At 40.4% G+C, this 25,872-nt stretch overlaps 2 protein-coding genes across 12 annotated transcripts; both read left to right on the top strand.

The window, feature by feature from the left end:
* Positions 1-51: 51 nt before the first annotated feature.
* Positions 52-10,824, top strand: LOC144533280 (acyl-coenzyme A thioesterase 1-like). Of its 11 annotated transcripts, none has more exons than XR_013503415.1 (13): positions 2,738-2,811; positions 3,859-4,312; positions 5,021-5,186; positions 5,467-5,609; positions 5,737-6,010; positions 6,097-6,274; positions 6,378-6,454; positions 6,558-6,738; positions 6,856-7,104; positions 7,253-7,424; positions 7,551-7,699; positions 7,841-8,153; positions 8,550-8,649. XR_013503415.1 is itself a non-coding variant. In XM_078274540.1 (12 exons), exons 2-12 carry the CDS (start codon positions 4,034-4,036, stop codon positions 8,095-8,097), a joined length of 2,211 nt encoding a protein of 736 aa, XP_078130666.1. In that variant the 5' UTR covers positions 2,738-2,811; positions 3,859-4,033; the 3' UTR covers positions 8,098-8,312. The 11 variants fall into 11 exon arrangements, 6 of the variants coding, with proteins under 6 accessions (XP_078130671.1, XP_078130670.1, XP_078130666.1 ...); XR_013503413.1 differs by having other exon boundaries at positions 5,381-5,609; XR_013503414.1 differs by lacking the exon at positions 7,551-7,699 and having other exon boundaries at positions 5,381-5,609; positions 7,253-7,420.
* Positions 10,825-12,845: 2,021 nt separating this feature from the next.
* On the top strand, positions 12,846-25,066 carry gpr176 (G protein-coupled receptor 176). The gene is made up of 3 exons (XM_078275396.1): positions 12,846-13,074; positions 18,918-19,170; positions 23,319-25,066. The coding sequence occupies exons 1-3, from the start codon at positions 12,846-12,848 to the stop codon at positions 24,562-24,564; spliced, it is 1,728 nt and encodes a 575-aa protein (XP_078131522.1). The 3' UTR covers positions 24,565-25,066.
* The last annotated feature ends 806 nt before the right edge of the window (positions 25,067-25,872 follow it).

Here is a 25,872-nt window from a genome sequence, read left to right as displayed (position 1 = left end):
AGCAAATGTAAGTCGAAACTGCCTTGCGAGCTTCTCCTGTACTATATGGTAATTCCTCTACTATGCGACAGTAAGTTGCGTGGTTATGACACAATCGTTTTTACAAAAACGTCTACTATGGAGCCATAACGTGAGATACAAGGTAATGGAGCCTTTTATACATTGTTGTGTTTCTTTAGAAATAAACAATGGACAAATAAAGTCTTTAAACGCTTCAGATGTAAAGTTATTTGCTGTCAAAGTGACGCCAAAATGAATAGCAGTCAATGGAATGCTAACGGGAGGTGATGGCTTGGTAGCATCAAAATGGCACCGTAGGAGCTACGCGGTCCTGGGAAAGGCTTACCCCCTTGATTAGATAGAGACTCCACCTCCGATTGGCCAAAACTACATTTCTGTTGACCCTTTCCTTGACTGGGTTACAGGTGCATAGCATCGGCGACAGCCACACAGGATATCAAACCTGTTTTAAGCTCTTTGAACCTGTATGTGTTTGTCCTCTGTCACTAACAGACAAGTTTGCAAACTCTAACTTGAAGCACTAAAACATATATATATATATATAAAAAAATACATACAAATTGTTTATTATCATTTTTAGGGGGGCTGAGGTAAAATTTAGGGGGCTTGAGCCCCCCTAAAAAGGGTCTAAAATCGCCAATGCTCTAAAAACCATAGACAACTGTCTTAGGAGATCCAAAGTAATTGTTACCCTTGTACAGAAAAAGTGTCTTTAACCTTTCAAGTAAGCTATGCACATATAAAGCTCTGTGCCAATGCTGACATCTAGTGGCTGCTTCACCTTTCTACATACATGTACAGGTGCTGGTCATATAATTAGAATATCATGAAAATGTTGATTTATTTCACTAATTCCATTCAAAAAGTGAAACTTGTATAATGTATACATTCATTCCACACAGTGATATATTTCAAGTGTTTCTTTTTAATTTTGATGATTATAACTGACAACTAATAAAAACCCCAAATTCAGTATCTCAGAAAATTAGAATATTACTTAAGACCAATACAAAAAAGGACTTTTAGAAATGTTGGCCAACTGAAGAGTATGAACATGGAAAGTATGAGCATGTACAGCACTCAATACTTAGTTGGGGCTCCTTTTGCCTGAATTACTGCAGCAATGCGGCGTGGCATGGAGTCGATCAGTCTGTGGCACTGCTCAGGTGTTATGAGAGCCCAGGTTGCTCTGATAGTGGCCTTCAGCTCTTCTGCATTGTTGGGTCTGGCGTATCGCATCATCATCCTCTTCACAATACCCCATAGATTTTCTATAGGATTAAGGTCAGGCGAGTTTGCTGGCCAATTAAGAACAGGGATACCATGGTCCTTAAACCAGGTACTGGTAGCTTTGGCACTGTGTGCAGGTGCCAAGTCGTGCTGGAAAATAAAATATGCATCTCCATAAAGTTGGTCAGCAGCAGGAGGCATGCTAAAACTTCCTGGTAGACGGCTGCGTTGACCCTGGACCTCAGAAAACACAGTGGACCAACACCAGCAGATGACATGGCACCCCAAACCATCACTGACTGTGGAAACTTTACACTGGACTTCAAGCAACGTGGATTCTGTGCCTCTCCTCTCTTCCTCCAGACTCTGGGACCTTGATTTGCAAAAAGTACATTGATGCAAAATGTACTTTCATCAGAAAACATAACTTTGGACCACTCAGCAGCAGTCCAGTCCTTTTTGTCTTTAGCCCAGGCGAGACGCTTCTGACGCTGTGTCTTCTTCAGGAGTGGCAAAGAATGCGACAGCTGAAACCCATGTCTTGCATACGTCTGTGCGTGGTGGTTCTTGAAGCACTGACTCCAGCTGCAGTCCACTCTTTGTGAATCTCCCCCACATTTTTGAATGGGTTTTGTTTCACAATCCTCTCCAGGGTGCGGTTATTGCTTGTACACTTTTTTCTACCACATCTTTTCCTTCCCTTCGCCTCTCTATTAATGTGCTTGGACGCAGAGCTCTGTGAACAGCCAGCCTCTTTAGCAATGACCTTTTGTGTCTTGCCCTCCTTGCGCGAGGTGTCAATGGTCATCTTTTGGACAGCTGTCAAGTCAGCAGTCTTCCCCATGATTGTGTAGCCTACAGAACTAGACTGAGAGACCATTTAAAGGCCTTTGCAGGTGTTTTGAGTTCATTAGCTGATTAGAGTGTGGCACCAGGTGTCTTCAATATTGAACCTTGTCACAATATTCTAATTTTCTGAGATACTAAATTTGGGGTTTTCATTAGTTGTCAGTTCTAATCATCAAAAGTAAAAGAAATAAACACTTGAAATATATCAGTCTGTGTGGAATGAATGTATACATTATACAAGTTTCACTTTTTGAATGGAATTACTGAAATAAATCAACTTTTTCATGATATTCTAATTATATGACCAGCACCTGCATATGTTCCTGAAGTCGATCATATTTTTGGTAAATAATTATTACCTGAGGATCTTTGTTATTACTTATTAAAATGAAATCGTCTCATGTTTGAAATAAGCTAACTTTAAATCTCTCGCTGGTGCCATTCTACACATTCCATAGGGGGTAAAACCCCTGCTGTCCTTTTCTTATTGTTTCGCCTTATATTTTATTTTAAATACATATATTTTAAATGAATATTTCGACATACGTTGAGTACAGAAAGCAGTTCTCATCACTAAACAAAGAAACTTCAGAGGCAGTTGATCCCAAATCCACCCTCCCCCTTCTTTGGAAAAGTGGTTGCGCCCAGTTGCCTACTACTCCTACTTGGTGCTATTTCCTCTTTAAACATCAATGTTTCGTTATTGTAAAGGTATGATTTTCAGGCATTTTCTGGCTGGTGGGAGATAATATTTGGATATGTATTTACAGTATGGTCCAAATTTGTCTACGTATAGCCAGTTTGTTCGAAACAAAGGCGCTAAACTAAAACAAAAACCATTATCGAGCTCAAACCTGCAAAGTTACTTTCCTGCTAACTAACGTTAGCTAACTTTGTTAACGTTAGCTAATTAAGCTAGCTAACTTATATCCACAGTAGTAGCTAATCATAGATTTATATCGTATTTTTATATACTATGAGGAGTAATAATATAAAGTTAGCTTTCATGTTTTGGTTGATAACTACTTGTCGCTGGTTCTTATTGCAGAATAGTGAGCTGTGTTATCTTGATCTTTCACCCAGTAAGGTCATTACCCAGTACGGTGCAAATGCAGTCTTCTCTATCAACTAAAGACAGTCAAAGAATTTCTCAGTTAACGTTAGTTAGTTGGCTACAGGCAATCCCATCGCGTCGTCAATGACAAATGTTGTTTATTTCAAATACTTAACAGATAGAACACCCAGGTGCTGTCATGTGACTCTTTCATGGGGTTATATGCTGGTGAAAGGTGAAAAGTGTCTTCATGCAGCTTACGTTTGCCCTTGTAAATAAAAGAGTATTTTTACCTGCTCCAAAATGTCTACAGAGAGTCAGTGCTAACTGCTTCTTCTATTCTATGCAGAATATATTATGTCATTATGTATCTGGTTAAGTTAAGAGATGGCACTGTAAACACAATATAGAAAACTAAGTTATAGAGAAGTACAGTCACCACACCAAACAGTTGGATCAGTGTTTATTAATACTTATGCTTATTTTGCGTGAGTAACAAATGCCAAAAGTGCTACACAGCTCTTCTTTCTCAGTAACGCAATGTCGGTACTGCTCGGTGAATGTTTTTAAAGAGCCCCTATTATGCTTTTTTTTGGGTTTCCCATCATGAAGTGTGTTATATAGTTTTGTTGTGTATGTAATATGTATAAAGTAAAAAAAAAAAAAAAAAGTTTTCACTCCAAATGGAGCTTTCTCTCCCACAGAAAAAGCACTTTTCTTCAACTGCCTGAAACGCCTCGTCTGCATTCCTGCCTTAAATTCCCCAATCAGTGACCTAGACAATTAAGAAAGCCCGTCCAGAGGCACGCCCTCTCTCTAAGGAAGAGACCAGGAGGCAGGCAGGTCGGCATTGAACAATTTGTTTGGATTAAATTGATCATGTCCCAGTGGAGGCGTTGTGTGCTTGGGTGCGCAAGCATAACGCAATTGTTTGGACTTCCAAAAGAAGAAGAAAAGAAGAATCAATGGCTTAAATTTATTTATGGAACTCGTCCTGATCAATACAACCTCAACATTTTTTTGTGTTTTCGGCATTTTACCAAGGATAGCTTCGTGAACTGGGCACAGTTCAACTCAGGGTTTTCCAAGCGTTTGTTACTGAAAGACGGGTCAGTTCCCACTTTGTTTGACCAACCTGGAGCTTCCGTATCACAACTTGTAAGTATGCTTTGTTATTTGTGGATTTGTTTTGTTTAAAAACAAAGAACGTAGCTACTGTACTGTGTAAGTGTTGATGGTTGTGACTAAGCTGGTTTGTTACACAGTGCTCACTCAGCTGTAGTCCTCGGCTAAGTTGCTAACGTTAGCTTGTGCTTTTGTGTTCAAATGGGGTTGCTTATCATTTGTCGGACCAGTTTTATCCAACGTTCTACAACGTAAGTAATGGGGATTGTTTTTGCTCGCAAGATCAAGGGTGAAATGGATAGGTGGATTTATAATTAACGTTACAAGCATGCTAGCCTGCAAACTCTGTATTGATATAACGTTGTCGTTGCTAGTAATACGCTGTAACTTTATCCATTGGATAACTTTCCAATGCAGATGCATAATTCCGCAGAATTTTCCGCAGATTTAAAAAATAAATAAAAATAAAATTCAGGATACAAACATCTCCACCACAAGCAGAAAAACAGTCCGCTAAATTCCTTAGATTTTCATTCTGGATCACCGCTGAAAACCGTTTCGCCCTGCTGTACTTATACTGAAAATAGTAGCGGCATATGCGGTTGATGATGTAGATGTGTTTACATGCATAACATATGTGTTCTGCTGGTTTTTTCAATACTGTTCAGCTTTCTAGATGTTTGACTGGCTCCTCTATTGCAAAAGTTTCAATTACTTTATTTGACTCTGTCTACATCACAGCAGGACACTGGTACCACACAAACTAGATTTCAGGAAGTAGGATGCCAGACTGACCATCCACAAACCATCTCAGTGGGCACACAGTCTGTGGCTTCTAAAAAGATGTTTTCGGTCGGCACACAGTTATCCAGGGGCACACTGAGGGAGCATCACATGAGAAGCAAAGGTATATAAAGCGGAGGCATCAGATGTGTTTTTGCATTTGAGATCCATTATTGAGTTATGTGGACTATAGGAATTAAAATGCACTTTAATAAAAACTATGATATATATATTTAACCCTCACATTATTATATAATATATGTATACTATAATTATTATAGCAGTAAAATATGTTTACATCTTTCCTTATATTTATAGGCACCCAGGCAACGGTGTCTTGTTTCAGTGTTGGGACTAAAACCAAATCCCGTTGTGACTTCCCACTGTCATCTACACCAATTAAGGGCCAGTTAGTCAGACCAAGGAAGAGACCTCGTCTTGAGTTGGAGGAGGAAGAGGAAGCAGACACTTCAGCGGAGCCTGCGGAGCTGCTAGACTCGACATATAACCCGGACGACTTTGTTCTTACGGAGGAATCTGACATGTCGTAAGTTTCATATTTTAGCTATATTTTAGAATGAGTTGAAAGCAAAGGAAAACAATTCTGAAAACTAAAGCAAGTATGTGGTAAAAATGCATTTTAAAAAAATTTTTTTTATTTATTTATTTTTTAGGTTTGTGCCAAGGACCACATATGCTGATGAAAAATATGTCGTCTTTGAAAGCTGCCTCAGAGAGCTGTTTGACAACTGTCCAGTGTGCAATACTAGGTGTGATGTCCGGCGGCTACGAATTGGTACGTATGTGGCATTCAACCAGTTTTGCCCAAAATGCAACTACTCGAGGCAGTGGAAGAGCCAGCCCATGGTTCGAAGTACTCCTGTTGGCAACCTTCTGTTGTCAGCAGCCACATATTTCACAGGTGCATCCTTCATACAACTGGAAAAGGTAATGTTATTTTTTTTTTTTTTCAGCATATTAAAATTGCAAACAATGGACCTTTTCTATCCTGACATTTAAAAATCTATTATTAGATATTCAAGGCCATGCAGCTCCAGATTTTTCCGTACGACACCTTCAAGATGCATGCTAGGAATTTCTTGGAGCCAGCTATTATCCACAAATGGACAACGGACCAGCAGATTCTTTTGCAGCAGCTAAAGCAGAAGGGAACACTCAGACTTTGTGGAGACATGCGAGCAGACTCACCAGGTAGGCCAAAACTCTGACAGTGTCTGATATTTTTACAGTCATTAAACTTGTGCATTTAATTTGTGTTAAACCCTTGTCCCCTTCTCTGTCATGTTTTCTTTAGGCCATTCAGCTAATTATGGCAGTTACACCGTGATGCACCTGGAGAGCAACACTATTTTGGACCTTCAGCTTGTTCAGGTGAGTTAAATAATTAGTTTTTTTAAGGCTTGCAAAACATGTTTAAACATGCTTCAGTGTGTTTATGTCTCACAGCTTTGCAATTGTGTCCACCCACCACCAGAGCAATGAAGTACGTGGTAGTTACCACATGGAGAAGGAGGGATTGAAAAGATGCCTAGATCTTCTTGAATCAAATGGTTTGACAGTGGACTACATCGTTACCGACCGCCATCCACAAATTCAGAAGTTTCTTAGGGAAAGGAACATCACACAGTTCTATGACGTGTGGCACTTTGTAAAAGGTACATTTTCATCCCTGTATACTGTATTTCATGTAACATAACATACTTTGTGGCTGCTAGACATACTCTGTGCTTTTTGTCTCGATTATACATTTATTGCGTATCTACTTTTATCAGGTTTGTCCAAGAAACTGGACAAAGTGGCACAAAACAAGGAGTGTGTGGTGCTGAGAAAGTGGCTGCGCAGCATAAAACATCATCTTTACTGGAGTGCCAACTCGTCAAAAACCGGGCCTGAAAAGGTGGCCAAGTGGACATCCTTGGTCAACCACATCCAAAATGTTCACAAACATGAAAACCCCATCTTTCCCAAGTGTGAACATCCGGACCGAGTGTCGAGGGATCCGGCAAAGTGGTTCCAACCAGGTATGAACCCTAAATGGGCCTAAATTCTTTTCATAATATCAACAGACATAAAACCTAATATCACTTCAAACCTCTGTTGTAATGTAAATGCATTAGTATATTGCCTGTTTTAATAATTTTCAAAATTGTTTTTGTAATGTTAATCAAGGGTCAATGGCACTCCACAAAGTGGAAAAAATACTTTGCAATAAGAGAGTTCTCAAAGATATGGAGAAGCTGAGTCACCACTTCCAAACCTCATCGCTGGAGGCATTCCATCGCTTTATCCTGCGTTTTACACCCAAGAATGTGGGCTACCCTTTCCTGGGAAGGTTGTGTAGGTAATACATTTTACAATGAAACCGTAACAGCTTTATAAAAAAGTAACTGAGTATTGGCTAATATTAAGTGTAAAGAAAAATTGAACTCCAATAGGTCATTACATTTATCAATTTGTGTGACTGTAGGCTGTACCTAGCAGCCATGCATTACAATGAAAATGCAGATTACAGCCAAGCAACAACATCTCTAGGGCAAGCTGTCTACAAGGACGTGTTCCCCCAATCAGAAAAGGGTGAATGCTCAGAAAGGCCTGTGAAAACGGTTCCCACATACAGTTAGTAAAATACTTTATTTGTTACAACAAACATAACAGGAATGCGCAATGGAATACTTATGGTCATACTTGAGATATGTACAAGGGAGGTGGATTCATGAAAGAACTACAAAATGTTATTTTGAATACAATATTTTTCAGATTATGTGGATGACCTGATGAGGCTCGTCTTCGAGGAGGTGTTTGAGGACCCAGTTCCATTTGCTGAGGAGATGCATAAAATCTCCATCCCCAAGGACCTGGTATCCCAATATGAGAGACCCTCAAAGGAGGAAGTGGCTGCCCAACATGTCTCCCTATTCAGTCAAGTGGCAGGCGGATGCCAGCGTATTGACCAGCCGGATCAGGAAACTCCTGGCTTATCTGGAGTACAACACAGGACTGGATCACAATCCTGACTCGGTCCTAAATAGCCCCAGCACCAGCTAACAAAGCTGCGATAGGCGAGATGACGGTAATCCATGATAGATGGTAGAGGATTGGACACTATTAGTGTTGAAGATACAATCTAGCTGCTATGTATTTAGATTAGAATTTCATGTATCATTTAGAAAGTTCTCTTTACTTCTTTTTTTACATTTTGATATAAATAAAGTTTCTTGGTGAAAATATTTCTCTTTTCTTCATTAGTTATTTCGGTCCTGTGGTCTAATGACACCTTGGTGTTTCATTTTACACTGTTGTATGTCATATATAATGAAAACTCAATTTTCTGCCGGTAATATAACGCTGAAAAGGAGTATAATGGGGGCTCTTTAATGAATATTATGACATTTGATAGAGCTGAGTCACACAGAGGTGATTTATTTTGTGTGCAAGACATTCATTTAATTCTTGATTGCCTTAACAGATCCAGTGACAACATAGCTGTCCCTACAAACAAAGTCAAACGGAAGGACATTTAAGCCATTGCAGTGAGTAACTGTTTCTCTCCCATCTTGAAGAGCTGAAATGGCGTACTCACAGATCCGCCTGAAAATTCTCCCCAGTGTTCGGTGTCTCTTCGATAAAATGGTGCAGATAAAAGTAGAGGGACTCACTCCTCACAAACAAGTTCAACTGAGGTCCAAACTAGTTGATGACAGAGGGGTGATTTTCAAGGCTTCTGCTCTGTACAAAGCGGATGAAACCGGCCAGGTGGATGTCTACCGTGCACCCTCTCTTGGAGGAAGTTACACCGAAGTGGAGCCCATGGGTTTGTTTTGGGCCCTGGCACCAGAGACTCCACACAGTAAACTCCTAAAGAAGAATGTGCTCAGCCCAACACTGGTGGATATAGAAGTACTGAGTGGAGAGACTGGTGAGGTGTTGGCCTCTGAAACCAATGAGAGACAATACATGACAGAGGGGATGAAGAGAATACCTGTGCAAGAGGGAAGAATACGAGGAGTCCTCTTCGTACCACCAGGTTAGTTGTGTTCTCTTGATGATACCTGAGACATCGGAGAGATCTCAGTGTTCTACTTAACTTTCCCTCTCCCTTTTTGTTTTCTTGTTCCCTTCAGGAAAGGGACCATTCCCAGGAGTTGTGGATTTGTACACATTTGGTGGACGTCTTACTGAGCCCAGAGCCAGCCTCTTGGCAAATAAAGGTTTTGTTGTTCTGGCACTGGCCTATACAGACTACCAGGATTTACCAAAAAGACCTAAAAAGTTGGATTTGGAGTACTTCGAAGAGGCTGTATCTTATCTAAGGAGACAGCCAGAGGTTAATATTAAAGATCAAAACAGTATAGATAATCACATGTATAATAATCTCCATTTTATCTGATGTTTGATTGTTGTTCTTATTGTGAAAAATGTGTCCAATGAATTAATTACACACAGTGAGAATGTATTAGATATATAGGCCAATATTTACTGTGTCAATGTTGCCCTCTACTGGTTTCTGATGGCACAAATCTATGGCTGTGACAGACTTTTTCAAGGTCCTTTGCAAATGATGCATAATTAAGATAATTCTAGGAAACTGATCTGAACTATTTTTATAACTAATTCTCTAGTCCCAGATTCCCATAATTTGTTCATCTAATGTAATAATAAGATGAATATATTTAGGTTTTGTTCTGTTTGTTAGGCAAAGCAAGACGTTTGACAATATTATCTCTGGCTTTAGGGATTTTTGAGATTTTCAGTATTTTTAGCCATTCCTTTTTTTTTTGTTGTTGATGAAAACAAGGTAATGGAAATCATTGTTAGTTGCAACTTTTGTTTGTTTAAGCTCTGGTTTCGGATAGATCTGAGGCATGGTTGTTATTTATTGATCTTATAAAATCGGGCATTTTAGCAAGGATACAATATTCTAAACATGATTATTAACACAATACCTCTCTGTGCAGGTTAAAGGTCCAGGGATTGGCATCATAGCAATCTCTCACAGTGGCGGTTTGGCTTTGTCGATGTCATCTTTTCTCTCTGGGATCTCAGCGACTGTCTGTATTAATAGCTGCAATGCAAATACTGTGATTCCTTTACACTACAAAGACATTGTTATACCTCCACTTCCCCCTGTCATGAAGAATATTAAAATCACAGAGTCCGGGCTTGTAGATATTCGAGATGCCTTACCTGACCCCTCCTTGGAAAAGAACAGGGCATCATTGATTCCGATTGAACGTGCCAGCTGCCAGTTCCTGTTTGCTGTTTCTGAAGATGACCACAACTGGAACAGTGTTTTTTTTGCCAAGCAGGCTGCTGCAACGCTAAGAAATCATGGCAAAGAGTCTTTTAAGGTTGTAACATACCCTAAAGCTGGGCACTTTTTGGAAGTCCCTCACATGCCTTATTGTTCGTCTGGGTTTCATGGAGCAGTAGGGAGTGATGTGGTGTTTGGTGGGGAGCCAAAAGCCCATTCTGAGGCTCAGCTGGACCTGTGGGAAAAAGTCCAGGAGTTCTTCAAGAGCCACTTGGACAACTAGTACTTGTTAGCAAGCATATGCTGCATCAAGCGTCCCAGAATGGCCGTCATTAGCAATGCTTAATCGTGCCTTTAGATTCTAATGAATGACATTTTCCAAGGGGTATTAAATGATATGAGTGTTGTTATGTTGAAGCTTTGGACTTTTTTGTGAATTTAATAATACTGTGATATCACTGCTGTAAATAAAATAAACAATTTAAATGATTGTAAGCAATAAGTAAACGTGTTCTATATGAATTACAGTCTTACACTAAGCCAGTCAACACTTTCATCATCTTGTTTCGATCTGTAATAATGCCTCCTCTTTCACTAATCAGTGTCATTATTATACACTTAGCAGCGATGTTCATTAGTCTCCTAGAATAAACTAAATACACAAAATTTGTGAAAATTGTTGCATCTAGTGGCAGCTCAGCCTTCCTACATTAAGTTTTGATGTATCTTACATCATTTGAGATATGTTTTTGTCACATACAATATAATGTGGAACACATCATGATGAAACTGAAACAAAAGCATATATTAGAAATGAACACTAATCCCACTGTTGTGGTTTTATTCTAATGTTAAAGTTCAAACCCTTGTTATTTTATATGAAGGGCTGTTGTCTGTTTCAAAGGGAAGTGGATTTACTTTGATGTATGTTTTTTTTCTCTTTGGGATTTTATTAACAATGTAGCCTGCATCAAAGAAGAGAGTCTGATTCTGAAGTTGGAGACAAAGACACTGACCGCCGTCTCAGTACCTTTATGAACACAGACTTTACAGAAGCTGGTACGGACATGCATGACTCCTAACACACGATGGAGGAAAAGACTTAATTTGTTGAAGTAATGCCAGACGTGTACTGTGCTGATTCCACAAATATGAAGGAATTGGAATAAAGGGAATGTCTTTAGCACTACAATAAGTATTAGCAAAAAAATTAGTTAAGAGTTTTGATCCTCTGCTTAATATTTTGGATATTTGGAAGTTACTAATTCTAGTCCTGCTCAAGAGAGGTTTGTTTTCTACTGGGATGTATGAATAGTCATTTTCATGCATTGATCTTTAGCTGTTTCTCCACAATAGGTCCATATGAGCATCTCCTTGCGGGTCCACTGCCTTGCCTTATAAAGGAGACTACAAACTGATTTACTGTTATTAATTAAAACACCAAGTAAATCATGAAATACTGTGTTGTTTTACTGAGGTACGTATGTCCTCACAAATGTTGGTATTCAGCAAACCATGGAGGAATGTAACAAGCGCCTGTGAAAGAACAGTCTGAGCAAGACAACGGTACAGTTGTTGAGGTTAAACCCAATGTAATGTCTGGTTACCTTTTGGGGTTGACAAACCGATTGATAGTGTGCCTCATTATTATAAAATGTAAACCTATGTAGCCTACATTGTTTAACTGGGCCTCTGGATAAATTATATTTACTTAAAGTTGAACTGATTTTTGTCTGTTTGGATGATAGGAAGTTTACCCATCTTTATATACCAACAGCATTACTGATTAGTGTGTAATTCGGCCACACTCTCCTTCGCTTGCCATTCATACGATTCAGTGGAGTTTCTTGATGCTAAAAGAAGAGGAGGGGCTCTTTCTCTCCAGTCTTGCACCTCACACTGTGAGATATTCAGTTCCAAGGCTCCCTACACCAGTCAGTCTACTAATTAACAGCCTCTGACAGTGCGATTGCCAGCGGCAGCCGGAGTATCAGCCTGACTGCCACATTATTTTTTTATATTGTACGGTGAGAGGTGATTATATTGTGTTCTCGGTGCTGCAAGCATCTTTTTACCGGAACGGACACTTCGCAAGCCGGTGTGGTTTTAGGTGCACTGGGTGTCAGAGAGAGTAGCATCCATCCAACCTCACTGCGCACTGATTTCATTGACTGATTTCTGCCATGCATCCGCATTGGGGGATTATGGGTCATCCAGCCTATAGGCTTGTTATTTCCTTGTGCTTTGATGTATGATCATTACACCATGTTCTTTTCTGATTCATCAGACATATAAAAATCATCTTACTCCTGGCAGCTGCACGCATTCACCTGTGTCGGTCTCCCATCTTCACTGACTTCTCTGCATGCATGCAAGCTGTGTTTTGTAGTTTTTTTTCCCTCCTTTTTTGCAAGGCATCACCATCATCCCCACGGAAATGCCTCTCCAATGCTGGCTGCTGACATCCCGCCAGCCGTCTTAAAACCCGCCAGGATCGCCGGTTGAACCGACATGGATAGTGGGAGCCGGGCTGCGACGGTCGGGGACGGTGCAGCCAATTTCACAGCAGCCCACCTCTGGCTGGATCTTCTTAATGCTTCGAGCACGGCGACGCGGTGGGACAACAGCCCACCTGCCGAGGGGACCGGGCTGGATCAGGAGCAGCGCCTCATCCGAGAGCAAGCCTACCGGGACTTCACCACCACCATCCAGGTTTTCATCCTCATAGGTTCGCTACTCGGTAAGTCGCCCCATACAAATATACATATTGTCCATACTTGACAGAAAGGCCCCCAAACCACTTAAGATTCCTGCAGACATATATATATATAATTACTCAATTAAAGCATTCAATAGCTTCATTTTTTTTTGGGTCAAGGGAACCTTATGGGAACGCCCTTTATGCAAGAAAAATAAATAATAAAATAAATGAGGAAAGTTGCAACAACAAGCAAGTCTTCCAAAAAAGGTAGCCCAATCATCAATGCCTAAATAACTTGAATATGAGGCAGCAGTATTCTGTAAATGTGAAAAGATGGTCACTGTCATAATAAAGCTAGAATTGGATTCTAGGCTATTCATTCAGTCATCTTTTTCTTCTTAACTGCCTAATGCATGTAGGTTTTACATCTAAAACACATAGTGTACATAAATGACTACATAACATGACCAAAACATGGAAAAGCAACCAATTTAAAAAAAAACTAAAATTCTAAAAACAAAAAAGCAGTCTGTATTTTTCCATCAAATTTGCTGGCTTTTCCCTTTCAAACCATTGGTCGGTGCATACTGCAAGTAGGCTATGTCATAGTCTACCCATAGTTTTTAGCCAACAAGCCCAATCTCCAGACTCCTTACAGGACATCCCTCCAAATGTTCATGCTCTCGTGCTCATTTTCCCCTGACTTTTCCCTCGACAGGTGGTAACACTCCCTTTGACAGTGCTTACATGGTTCAGGCTGTATCCTCCACATTTTTATTATAATGAACTCCACTACCTTCTGTTGTTTTGAAATTAAAGGGAAGTCAAGACACACACCACTTCTTTGGTAATAAAAAAAAGAAAATCCTGTCAACAGCCTAGTTCTTATAGCTATCCATATGGATGCACTGTGGAGTACAATACTATATGACTGATGAATGCTATTCAATACTATGAATGGTGTTGTCTGACGTGTCTGTTTTGCATGTTAGTTTGCTGCTAACTTGAGTATTGGATGTTAAGCATTACATTATTACAGTATGTACATTAAAACATACAAGAAGCAAACATTTACTTAAGACTTAAGCGAAACGTATAATGTGTATTTGATGCCTTTTTTCATTGAAGTGAAGTTTTTGGTTGGCAACCCAAGGAGACACTGGCACATTGATACGGGCTATAATGGTAAACTTGACAGGTGTTAGTTACCTAGTTCACCATGAAATAAATATTAGTAGCAATAACTTACCATTTACATTTTGAGCTTCTTACAAGCTGAATCTGTACCGACTCTGACAAATATTTCTGCTTGTGCCAGTAGAATCACAGGCTGCTGATGAAGATGGAAGTGAGGAAGGAGCCGTGTGAATTGATGGACCGCACAAGCACATCAGTCTCACAGTTTCACATCCCCTCCATCTTATTGGCAGCCAAAAAACATAATCCTACTGCCTAAAATGAGCGCAGCATATTAATGTGGTATTTGTCACAAATTATGATTATGGCCTCAATGATAGGCTGCATAGATAGTTCACCATGATGAAATATGGTAAAACTAACTCCAAAACCAGCAAAAAATGGCCAAATGACTATTGCTCTGAATCAGTACAACCCCCTGTTTTGCAGTGCATTGTGGCAGAGTCAGGAGAGCATGACATGAATGGCTGCACAAAGTTGCCTTTTTGCAGCATAGCTCAAAATGCCTATTTTTCCTCTGTATGTTGTGAATATGGCTTGGAAAACATACAATACATATATTTTACTACTATCAAACAACCTCATTTATATGAACCTATAATGTACAAGAAGTAAAAAAAAAAGTTCAAAGAGCCAGCTGTCTTAAAGGCAGAGATTCCCACAGTACTTGAACGCACCACCAGAAAACAACAAGTAAAATGGGATGTAAATAAAGCATGTAATAAACACAGGCATGACCCTTGATTCAAGAGTGACGCGGTAATGTTGAAATCAGTGTTTTGTAGCAAATTTTAAAGCCACTTTGTGTAAAATAAAAAAGTGTCTGACATTGGCGCCCCCAGTGGTAGAATCAAGAAAGACACTAAAGCGGACAGCAATTCAGACTGATTAGGTCTACAAATATATGTAAAATATAAACAGAAAAAATTAAAATTATAATAATAGTGCCCTTTGCCCTTTACTAGTGAAACAATTGTCTCAGGAGAGTAAACTGGAAAAGGTGGGCTTGACATTTCCATTGACACCACTTGTGACTATTGATTATGGAAAGCAAAAAGTATTGTCGAAATGCATCAAATACCTAAATGTATTTTAGGAACAATCACCATTCGAACACACATTGTAAGGCTAATTGGAGAGTCGTTTAATTCCACATATACAGCAAAAAGAAAATCAAAGCAATTTCATCAGCAGGCAACTCTCGACCTGACTATGATTACATAAATAAGCCAGAGGGTAAAACAATAAATAATAAAACTGATGCTATTCCAGAGGGCTGTTTTTGAGGTTTAGATTTTCAAAAATGTGTGTTCTCGACTCTCCAGCCACTTTGTGCGCTATCAAACAGGTTTTTATACTATGATAGAAGCCAGGATACATCACCATTATGTATCCATATTATTATTATTATTATAAGTTTTTCTCCTTATACCCCACAAGTAAATTTATTTAAATTCATCTTATTCTACACTGAGAGTATCAGAGACAGCGACTTGACATGCTGTATATTTCCCCCAAGTTCAGCCTATATAATAACTTGCATACATATTTTGTATCTTTGGAAACGAACCCCAATGACAGATGAGTAATGTTTCAAATGTGTTAGGTTTCTTCTGTTTATGTAGGGTTGCCACCTGTCCCTTAAAATATTTCAAAATAAAATAGTGCGTCCCGTTCCTGTAGAAGCCACAAGTCCGTATAAGAAATCAACGTTGTTTTGAGAGAAATATCTGTAGCGTCCTTTTATTTTTCTACATGATAGGTGGCAACCCTAATAAACAGTCATTTCATCTTCAACACATTAATGCTCATATGGGTTGTGTTGCAATTCACTGACAAACAAACTATTTTGTTGTTCAGGTATGAGAACTTGTTGCAAACTGTGTAATCTGAATTACAAAACAAAACAGTTACAAAACATGGTAAGGAGCCAGCAGGTGATTCGCTTAGCTTAGCATAGCATGATTACTGGAGGCAGGAGGAAACAACTAAGTTAACGCTCTTCAAAGTTTAAAATTACAAATACTGGCACCCCTAAAATGAACGGATTAACTTTGGACTAATTCACTTTCCATTGAACTTTGGAGAGAGCCAGGCTAGCTGTTTACCCTGGCCTCCAGTCTTTATGCTAAGCTAGGCTAACGGTCTCCTCTGTACCTAAGGCACAGACATTAGAGTCATAGTGATCTTTTAATCTAACTCTAAAAAAAGCAAAACACGTGTATTTCCCAAAATGTTGAATTATTTTTTTAAGCTAACATTCCTATTAATTAGCAGACAGTTATCCTTTTTTCTCAATAAAGCACAGAAGTTTGACTGTAAATCTGATTAATGAGCCACAGTGTGCACAGCAGCAGCTAATATTACTAAATAATAATAATAGTGATTATTAATTAATCATGTCTGTGAGAAATTACAGTATGTGGATCGGGATTTCTATTTTCTCTGTTGGTTACAATGTTTAAATAAGTCACTCATTGAAACTAAAGTAATTATAACACCACAGGGATGCAACTAAGAAGGTGTTAAGTGCGTTAATGATATTTCACACTTTCAATTGTATCAGCTGATGCTGCTATGTTTAGACACCTGGATTAGTTGCTTCACTGATAACAGCAGCTTATTAACACCAATCCAGAGATGACACAACTTACTTTCATGTGCGTAAAGTAGACAGTGTATAAAGTAGACAAACAAAGCATTTTTTGAAGTATTTTGAGTTTTACGTGTGTAGTTGGACAGCTATTTGTTAAGTGGAACAAACAATCATTTTTAGTGTGTGCTTTTTCTCCCCATTGGCTGCTGTGAGTATGGTTTGCCAAGGTCAAGTGTCACGTGAGTATTTCAGGCACAAAAGGACAACGTGATTTTACAGACAATGCAAGCTCTGATTATGAAAGAGTAGAGGTCCCAATGTTGTCTACCTGACGGCACTTACAAGGACATACTTTATGAGTTACAGTTATGTGATGATGCACTTTGTAACCCTTGGTTGAAAAACTGCTATACAAATACATGTTTATTTTTTTTAATAGATATTCTCAAAAAGCACTTAAATTCTTATTTATGTAATTTATGTAGTTTGTCTAGACTTAAGTGGCATAATGTACACCTTAATGCTTAAATAGGATATAAGGAAATGACTTGTCAATTAGTATTTGAAAAAAATGAGCACGCTCCCTCTTTAGTCCTCATTTAAGTGGGAAATAGTTTTAATTACAGCCAAAATATTCTCCGGGAGACCCCAGGGTGGATGCAAAACATGTTTGACACAGAAGGCCGCTGTTTACATCACGTTTCCTATCAGCAGTCAACATTGTTTTCATTTAACCATGACCGGTCTTTGTAACATAGTCATTTGTACCTGTTTTGAAAGGGGATTGGCAAACAATGTTGACAATATGAGTTGTTTTGTGAAATATCAATTTGCAATATACGTTTGCTGTAAACATCCTCTTTTATGTAATGATGCATTTTAAACAATGAGTATTTGTGCTAATTATATTATCCCATGTGAGTTAGCTTCACAGAATGCAGAGGCTGAGCATTAATTACAGCTACATTAGGGTTTCCCTGAAATACTACTCCTGTGTGCTGCTCTGAAATCCTGCCCAGTTAGAAACTAGCAGTAAAGCACACCATGTTCTCCTAAAAACAGCTTCTTCCAGCTCAATCTAAAACCTTTCAGGCCAAATTTCCACAGCCTACTCCACCATAATTGATTTTTATATCTAACCTTGCTTTCATAGCTTTGTAAACTGTGGTAACCTGATTTTTTTCTTGCAATTGATGGTGAGTGCTTTTTTTTCTGACTGTGTCCTGAACATTTACAGACACAAATAACCTGAGGAAGAAATGGCAGTTTTCCTCACCAGAGAACATCTTGCTCTGTCTCTGACAATCAGAGCACAGCTAACACTGCGGGTCTAATTACATTTGGAGAGGCTCGTATCACACGCAACCCTGTGTGACCTGACATCTGTCAGTGCTTCGCAGGGAGTATAAAGTTCACCTTTTTAAACCTAATTAACAATCATTACTCTCTCATCGCTCCAAATTATGGAGGGATCTTAACAGAAAGGCCAGTTTCCTCACTTGAACCTGATTGTGTACTGGTGTCTTCACCCTGCAAAGAGCTCTTCCATTTCTGTCTGCATTAGTGTACGTATAGTTAAGGATAACAATTATGTTGATTACTTGTGTGGAAAAATTCAGCACAAAATCAAATATTTCTTACAGTTGTTCTTGTTGTTACAAATCAGTCTTCACAAAACCACAATTTAAGACATAAATTATTATGTCTTATTGGTATTTTTAAAACAATAATGCAAGGGATAGATGGGATTTGGTGAAGCAGATTGGAAGGCTTTTCCATGAAGAGATAACTGAAAGTCCTCTGTGCCATCAAGTCTTTGCATCTTGAAGGAGGACAAACAGCAGTCTGAACTGCTCTGCCAAGAAAATCTCTTGGGTTACTTGCCATCCTACCAGGTTACTAAAACTCTGTCCAATGAAAAGGATACTTTTGAGTTTATGTGGCTTGTTAAAAGGCATGTGACTAAGTAAAAAAAACTGAGCCAGACAAATGCAAAGATGCAACAACTGACATTTTTCTAAAAAGGAAGTCAGAGGACAAACTGTGTTTTTGATGTTATTTTAAGTCTCTGCTTCCCTCCTCCCCACAGGAAATGCCACTGTGTTGTGGTGCACCTGCTGCACGAATGTCTTTAAGTCTGCGACCAACCGATTCATCAAGAACCTGGCGTGCTCGGGTATCTGCGCCGGCCTGGTGTGCGTTCCCTTCGACGTGGCACTTGGAGCCAGCCCTCGCTGCTGCTGGTGGCTTCACACTCTGCTGCTCTGCAAGGCCATCAAGTTCCTCCATAAGCTATTCTGCTCGGTCACTGTGCTCAGTTTCAGTGCCATCGCACTCGACAGGTCAGTTCAGAAAACATAAAATACTAATTTACACACATAGTGAAAGTAGACAGAGATAATACAGTCATAGATAATTGTGGCTAACATTTAAAATTAAAATCCACATCTTACAACACAAGTAAAAAGAGCAATCTGTCCCTGAGTAGGACGAGAGTCATGTTTTTTTTTTTCTTCAGCCAGTACCTGCAGGGTACCTCCCACTCGCTTTTGAGAGAAGTGGATGGTTCAAATTGATTCTCTGATCAGTTTATCAATACAGTGCTTGGCTGAGTCAGTTGGAGCTATTCTCTTCCTGATGTGGAAGTACAAACATCCACATTGCACAAGTGGAGCAACTCTGGAAGATTGTTTTGTTGTACGAGAGAAAGTCTTTTTCAATCTCCATCTACACCCTGTGGGGTGGACGAGACGGGTTGGGGGCGGTGATCGATGGAGCATGTGTATGCCACGCTGAGCAGCTGTGTCCCAGTCCTCCCTGCAGCGCTACAAGCTGCAGCCAAAAGCAGCCTGAGATGGCTGCTGCTGCCCACGTATACAGTATGGTCTTACACTAATGCTGATCATGCCCTTACTGATCTGGAAGCTAAACTTTTTTTAGCTTGGCTTTCTCAGTCAAATTAAACTTTTCTTAAACAGTATTTTAGTATCACTACCAATAATTGAATTAGTAATTCTACTGGCAGTGTTGCTACTTCTATTACCCCCACTACCAGAGCTGTATGTTTAGATAAAAAGACTCTAATCTCTCTTAAATCTCCTGAGTATTGTGGCTGGGTTGGTTCAGTGGGTAGAACAGGCGCACATAAACATAGGTTTATGCCTTGACGCAGTGGTCAAAGGTTCAAGTCCAACCTGTGGTGATTTCCTGCATGTCTTCCCCCTCTTTCTCACCTAGCTGTCCTACAAATTATTAATTATGTTCAATTAAATGTTCTGTTAATTGTTTTATCTCCATTGAAAATTCTCTAAACATGTAAAGCCTTTTCTACACTGCCAGTTATCTGATAGGCTACTTAACCCTAATTTAAATCATTTGTTTCTTGCCTAAAATTGTCATCAAAAAACTAATCTGTCTTAAAAAAAAAACACAATAGGCTATGTGAAATCAAAGAAAGTAACTTATGTAGATTGGCTTACTGGATGTACAATGCGGGTATAAAGCCATGACCAGTGTCTCTCGCGCGCCGGATGTCAGGCTTTCTCCTCCCCTTCCGCTGTCTATTTTTGCAAGGGCACCATCGTTGGTCGCACCGCCCAAGACAATTGTGAACGGTTTAAAGAAATACAAATAACCCATAGCGTTTTTCACCTATACCAGAATGTTAAGTTAACTTGTGACAAAGACATATTGGCTAGCTGGCTAACTACTGTAGCTACATGCTAACCGCTAACTCACTAGCTAGCTGGAAATGTGCTAGCACTAGTCAGTCACAATATGCTGTCATAGCTTTGGCCTATTTGTCATTAAAGAGTTATTTAAGGGTAAGAAAAGCTCTCCAAGCTTGCCAACTGTCCGTTATCAAGTTAGTTGAGTCTGTAATGGGACAATATGTCCACACCATCGACTCCTGTCTCATAACTTTTGTGGAGCAGTCGGTACTGACAGAGGAGGTTAAATAATATATTTATATAGCATAATATATATGGACGTAGGACATTTTCGTTTTCAGTAGTTAGAAATAAACTTGCTTTAAACCAGAAAATAAAATACTTTATCTGGCACTCATTCTTTAACAGATATGTCAGCTCTGGCAGCAGTGATACCGCTAACACAGACACACTACACAAACTTAGTGCTATCCATTTGCCTAAAAAAATAAATAATGTTACCATAAATTACATTCCTGCTGTTTGCAAGTTGAAAGCGCAGAAGCCCCCTCATTCTGGATATTTAATTCATAACACCACCATATATTTAAATCCTGTAGTTTCCTCAAACTGTATGCGACTTGTATTATGTATTATGTACAAACGTACGTGCAAAACATTAATATTGGATGACTGCAGTATATATACATGCTACTACACTATTAAGCCTCATTCTCCATCATTTAAAAACCATGCAGGACTTTATCACCACACTGACTACCGTATAGCACATTTAAGTGTTTCATTTATTTTTTTTATGGTGATTACAGTCAGATCGTGTATTGTTGCAGCCTTGCCTCAGCCTTGGTTTCACTGCTACGGAGCTCATTTTGCCTCCATAGCAACTAATACAGTCAGAATGCTATCAAACCGATGAATTATTTATTGGCAGGATGGCAATCGAGGCTGTGTATACAGTCGGGCTGAGACTGCAGCAGTTAATGGCTGTACACACACACACACTCATACACTAGCATGTAATGATGAAGAGACAAATAAGCAAGTTCTTCACACAATTTGTTTTGCCTATTATTAAGCAACATCAACAGGATGAGAGACAATCTATATCCTATTATCTGTAAGGCAGATATGAGGAGATCTAGTTATGTGTCTGTGGGTGTGCATTAAACACACACATGATTTCAACTTCTGCATAAGGTAATTACACCACAGACAGAACATCCTTTCATCCCATTCCAATACAATTATGTTAAATATGCACACTTTTGCCTCTATTTTATAACCAGCTTACAGGATTTTATGTTGCACTCATTTTTCGGGTTATAGCATTATTTCAGAAATGCAATTCTGTCAACAAAGACAATAAAAATGCCTCTATTTTTTATTTTCTCAACTCATATTTGTTCATTTCTCCCCTAGAGTTATCTGTTTAAAGTATTTTGCAGAAGCATTTATTAAAAATGTTCACTCAAATATATTAAATTTAGCAATTTATTCTACAGATTAGACTAAAAAAACAACTGTGCCTTTTTCCTTTTAGTCAGTATTTCTGCTTATATAATAGGTGCACAAATTTTATATTTCTACTCTCTTTTCAGCATAACCACTTGAAGCTCTACTGCGGTGAGAAGGTCATAGTTTCAGTTTTACTTAACTTGTACATGATAAACTGCACACCCACTAAAAATAGTGGACATGTGTTTTTAGAGCAGGATACTTCAGCTTCTGTTATGGATGTGGGCATTTAGGTGCATTCACTTTTAATTTCCACTTGTCTTTCCATGTAAATCATCTGATGAGAGATTTTCATGAGCCGTGTCAGCATGACTGCATTCAGGCAACTCTCTGGTCAGACAATAGGTGTTTTTAACAGCAGACATTTTGACTCGTCATACAGAGAAAAGCACAGGTGTTACTAATTACATAAATGGCGGCTGAGCTCTACTCAAGTGTTCCAGGAAGCCATAACAGTGAATCCGCATGTACAATACAAGGACTCTGAAACTGAAGCAGCTAAATGGAATTGAGCCATCTTTAATTTTATTATACACCTGGGCTTTTTCTACTGTGACATGTGAAAATATATGTCACGGAAAAAGGCCCATATGCAAGTCTTTGGGCCCTATTTTAACGATCGGTGAGTGCACGGTGTGAAGCGCATGGTGCAGGTTCGTTTAGTATGTGTCCAAATCCACTTTTGCTAGTTTGACGGCAGAAAAAAGGGTCCCTGCACCGGGCGCATGGTTCAAAAGCACTGTACTTAGTGTCTTCATTAATTCATAGGTGTGTTTTGGGCATAACATGCAATAAACAAATCAGCGTGTCATCTCCCATTCCCTTTAAAAGCCAGGCGCGTTTGTACCTTGGCGCATTGCTATTATGATGGCGGATTTGCCCCTTAATATTTTTATTTGTAATCTTTTGCATGTTTGTGTGCTGCTGTGCATCCTTGTGTGTGTAACAAGCATAGTGTGCGCGCTGTGCATAAGCCTAGGCGCATTTTACTAATGTGCTGTTAAAATAACAATGAAATGTTGCGCTATTGACTTAAGACCGGGTTTTTGTTGGTCACTTCCCGCTGCCTCAAGATAGCAATACACCAAGAATGCACCTGAACATACCTCCCTGTAAGAGCAGCACGCCCGCGGGCGCACAGATGGGCGCAGGTGCATTTGCTATTTAAACGACACGGGCGCTGGACGGGAAATTGAGAATTGTGTCGGTCTTAAACTAGCAAAGTCACTTGCGTCGGGCTTTGCGCGGTGCCGGGTACAAGATAGGGCCCAAAATGTTGAAATAATTTGTGTTTCTGTGTCTAGATATTACTCTGTGCTGTACCCGTTAGAGAGGAAGATCTCAGATGCAAGATCCCGAGATCTGGTCATCTATATCTGGGTCCACGCGACGGTGGTGAGCCTTCCTGTGTTTGCTGTGACCAACGTGACAGATGTGTATGTCACCTCGTCCTGCTCCGATGACCACGCCCGCTCCCTGGGCCACATGGTGTACGTGTTGATCTACAACGTCACCACGGTGATCCTCCCGCTCGCTCTGGTCTTCCTCTTCATGCTGCTGATCCGCAGAGCGCTCAGTACCAGCCAGAAGAAGAAGGTGATAATCGCGGCGCTGCGGACTCCCCAGAACAGTATCTCCATCCCGTATGTGTCCCAGAGAGAAGCTGAGCTACACGTCACTCTGCTGGCTGTGGTGCTGGCTTTCTCAGCCTGCAGCGCCCCCTATGGGGCCTTGGTGGTTTATCGCACCGTTTTGGCAGACACTAAAGAGCTACCCATCTCACTATATCTGACAGCCCTCTGGCTACCCAAGGTGTCCCTGCTCACCAACCCACTCTTGTTTCTGACTGTTAACCGCTCAGTGCGTCATAGCTGGCTGGACTTGCTGGCCAGGATTCACAGACGTTACAGCCGCCGTAACATGGTCAGCACCGGGGGTCTGGCGTCTTTGGGAGCAGAGGGTGTGATCGGAGAGCCTGTGGGACTGGAGACAGCCGGTCGATCTGGGAGCCAGCTCCTGGAGATGTTTAACATTGGCCAGCAGCAGATCTTCAGGCCCTCTGAAGAAGAAGGTGAAGAAGAAGATGCAGAGAATGCAGAGAATGAGATCCCTTCTCAAGGATCAGGAGGCTGCTCTGGGTCTAAAGAGGACCACAAGGGTGGCTCAAGACTTGGGAGCTTCAGAGAGGAAGTGATCACCAAAAAAGACCTTCTGCAGGGGACAGGGGGAGGGCTGATCATCACCAAGGACGGCCCTTCTTCAATCATAGCACCCCGGGCCTCTCCGGTCCACACATGTGCTTACGCCTCTTCATCTCAGGTGGCACCAGCTACACCTACTGAAGCTGAGGACTCCACACAGTTTGGTTTTGGACCGTTTGAGCTGCCACCTCAGTGGTTACCAGAGACCAGGAACAGCAAAAAGAGGCTGCTGCCTCCGCTGGGTAACACACCCGAGGAGCTGATCCAGACCAAACTGCCCAGGCCGCGGCCTGAGCGGAGAATCAGCAGGAACAACAAGGTCAGCACCATCCCAACTGTGGACCCATGAACTATTCCTGCTGGCCTCTGATCTGCAACACTGGACACAACTCATTACAGGGTAGGCCTCTTGGGTCGACCATGCCTTGGCAGGATATTGATGAGTCAAGCTGCTCGGTGAGATGCTTGGTTTGGTTAATTTAAACCTTTCTACTCAGACAGAGTAGTAGAATTGTAGAAGTCCAGCTAGATGCCTGAGGAATCGCAGTTTTCATATAAAATATTTACAGTGCTGTGAGAAATGTTTCCAACTTTACCAAGACTTGGACTGATCCAATTCCTTTATTAGGGACTTCTACAATGGCTGCATGATAATTGAGAAGGCAGATGCCTTTTTGAATCTCCTTGTTTTGATTATAGCTGGCATCATTAGTTAAATGAATACACTGTACAAATCCAATTATCCTGAGAGATGCACTGATACTGAATATTATATTTCCATAGCAAATAACTCCTAACAAAACATTTTGTAAAATGGTTATGCTGTGATTGCACTCTGTTAAAGGAGAATTCTGGCCAATTTTTACGTTAATCTTGATCGCTATAGCTACGCGAGTACTTTTGATAGAAAAAACCCGACCCGAATCAGTGCAGGTAACACGGAGAAGCTGCAGCTACGTACTACAAGCGTCCCCTGAGCTAAAACGGCAGTGGTCGGGGCAAGTTTTAGAGTGCCTTTGTGCCTCTTAACAGACACAAAATGCAATTAATATGTCTGTGCCACATGAACAGGGCCCTTATGTGTCAACAAGGTGCATTTTCAACTCAGACATTGTTTAAATTCACCTACCCTGGTCCCTGTCTCGATCCTGCCGGTAGCTAGCTTGCCCTGCTAGCTGATAGCCGTTAGCCGTTAGCTGCTAGTTGCCGTCCGGTGAGTGTATTCACACAGGCTTCTGTGATAATCATCCCAATAACAATCCATGGAGCGGCGGTGGTGTGGCTATGTCCTCCAGAGGACAGGTCATGTCACGTCTTGAAGTGTATTCCCCCCTAAAATAAACAGTAGTGCGGTAGTAGCTGTTAGCTGCTAGCTGCCCTCCGGTGAGTGTGCACAGCCAGCTAGCCGTTAGCCGTTAGCTGCTGTCCGGTGAGTGTATTCAGCCAGGCTTCTGTGATAATCTTCCCATTAAAAATCCACGGAGCGCCCGGTGGTCTGGTGGATGTCCTGCATAGGACAGATCATGCCTTCGCAGCGAAAGGTTTAGATTATTTCCCCCTCAAAATAGGTAATTGAGTTATGACCATATCAGTGACTATGTAACTACATGGAAACGGGATAAACGATGTCTGTGGCTTACACAGTAATAGCGTTACT

This window comes from Sander vitreus, chromosome 18 (assembly GCF_031162955.1).
Source record: "Sander vitreus isolate 19-12246 chromosome 18, sanVit1, whole genome shotgun sequence".
NCBI lineage: Eukaryota > Metazoa > Chordata > Actinopteri > Perciformes > Percidae > Sander > Sander vitreus.
Note: the sequence above shows the minus strand (reverse complement) of the source record. Positions and strands in the feature narration are given on the sequence as shown.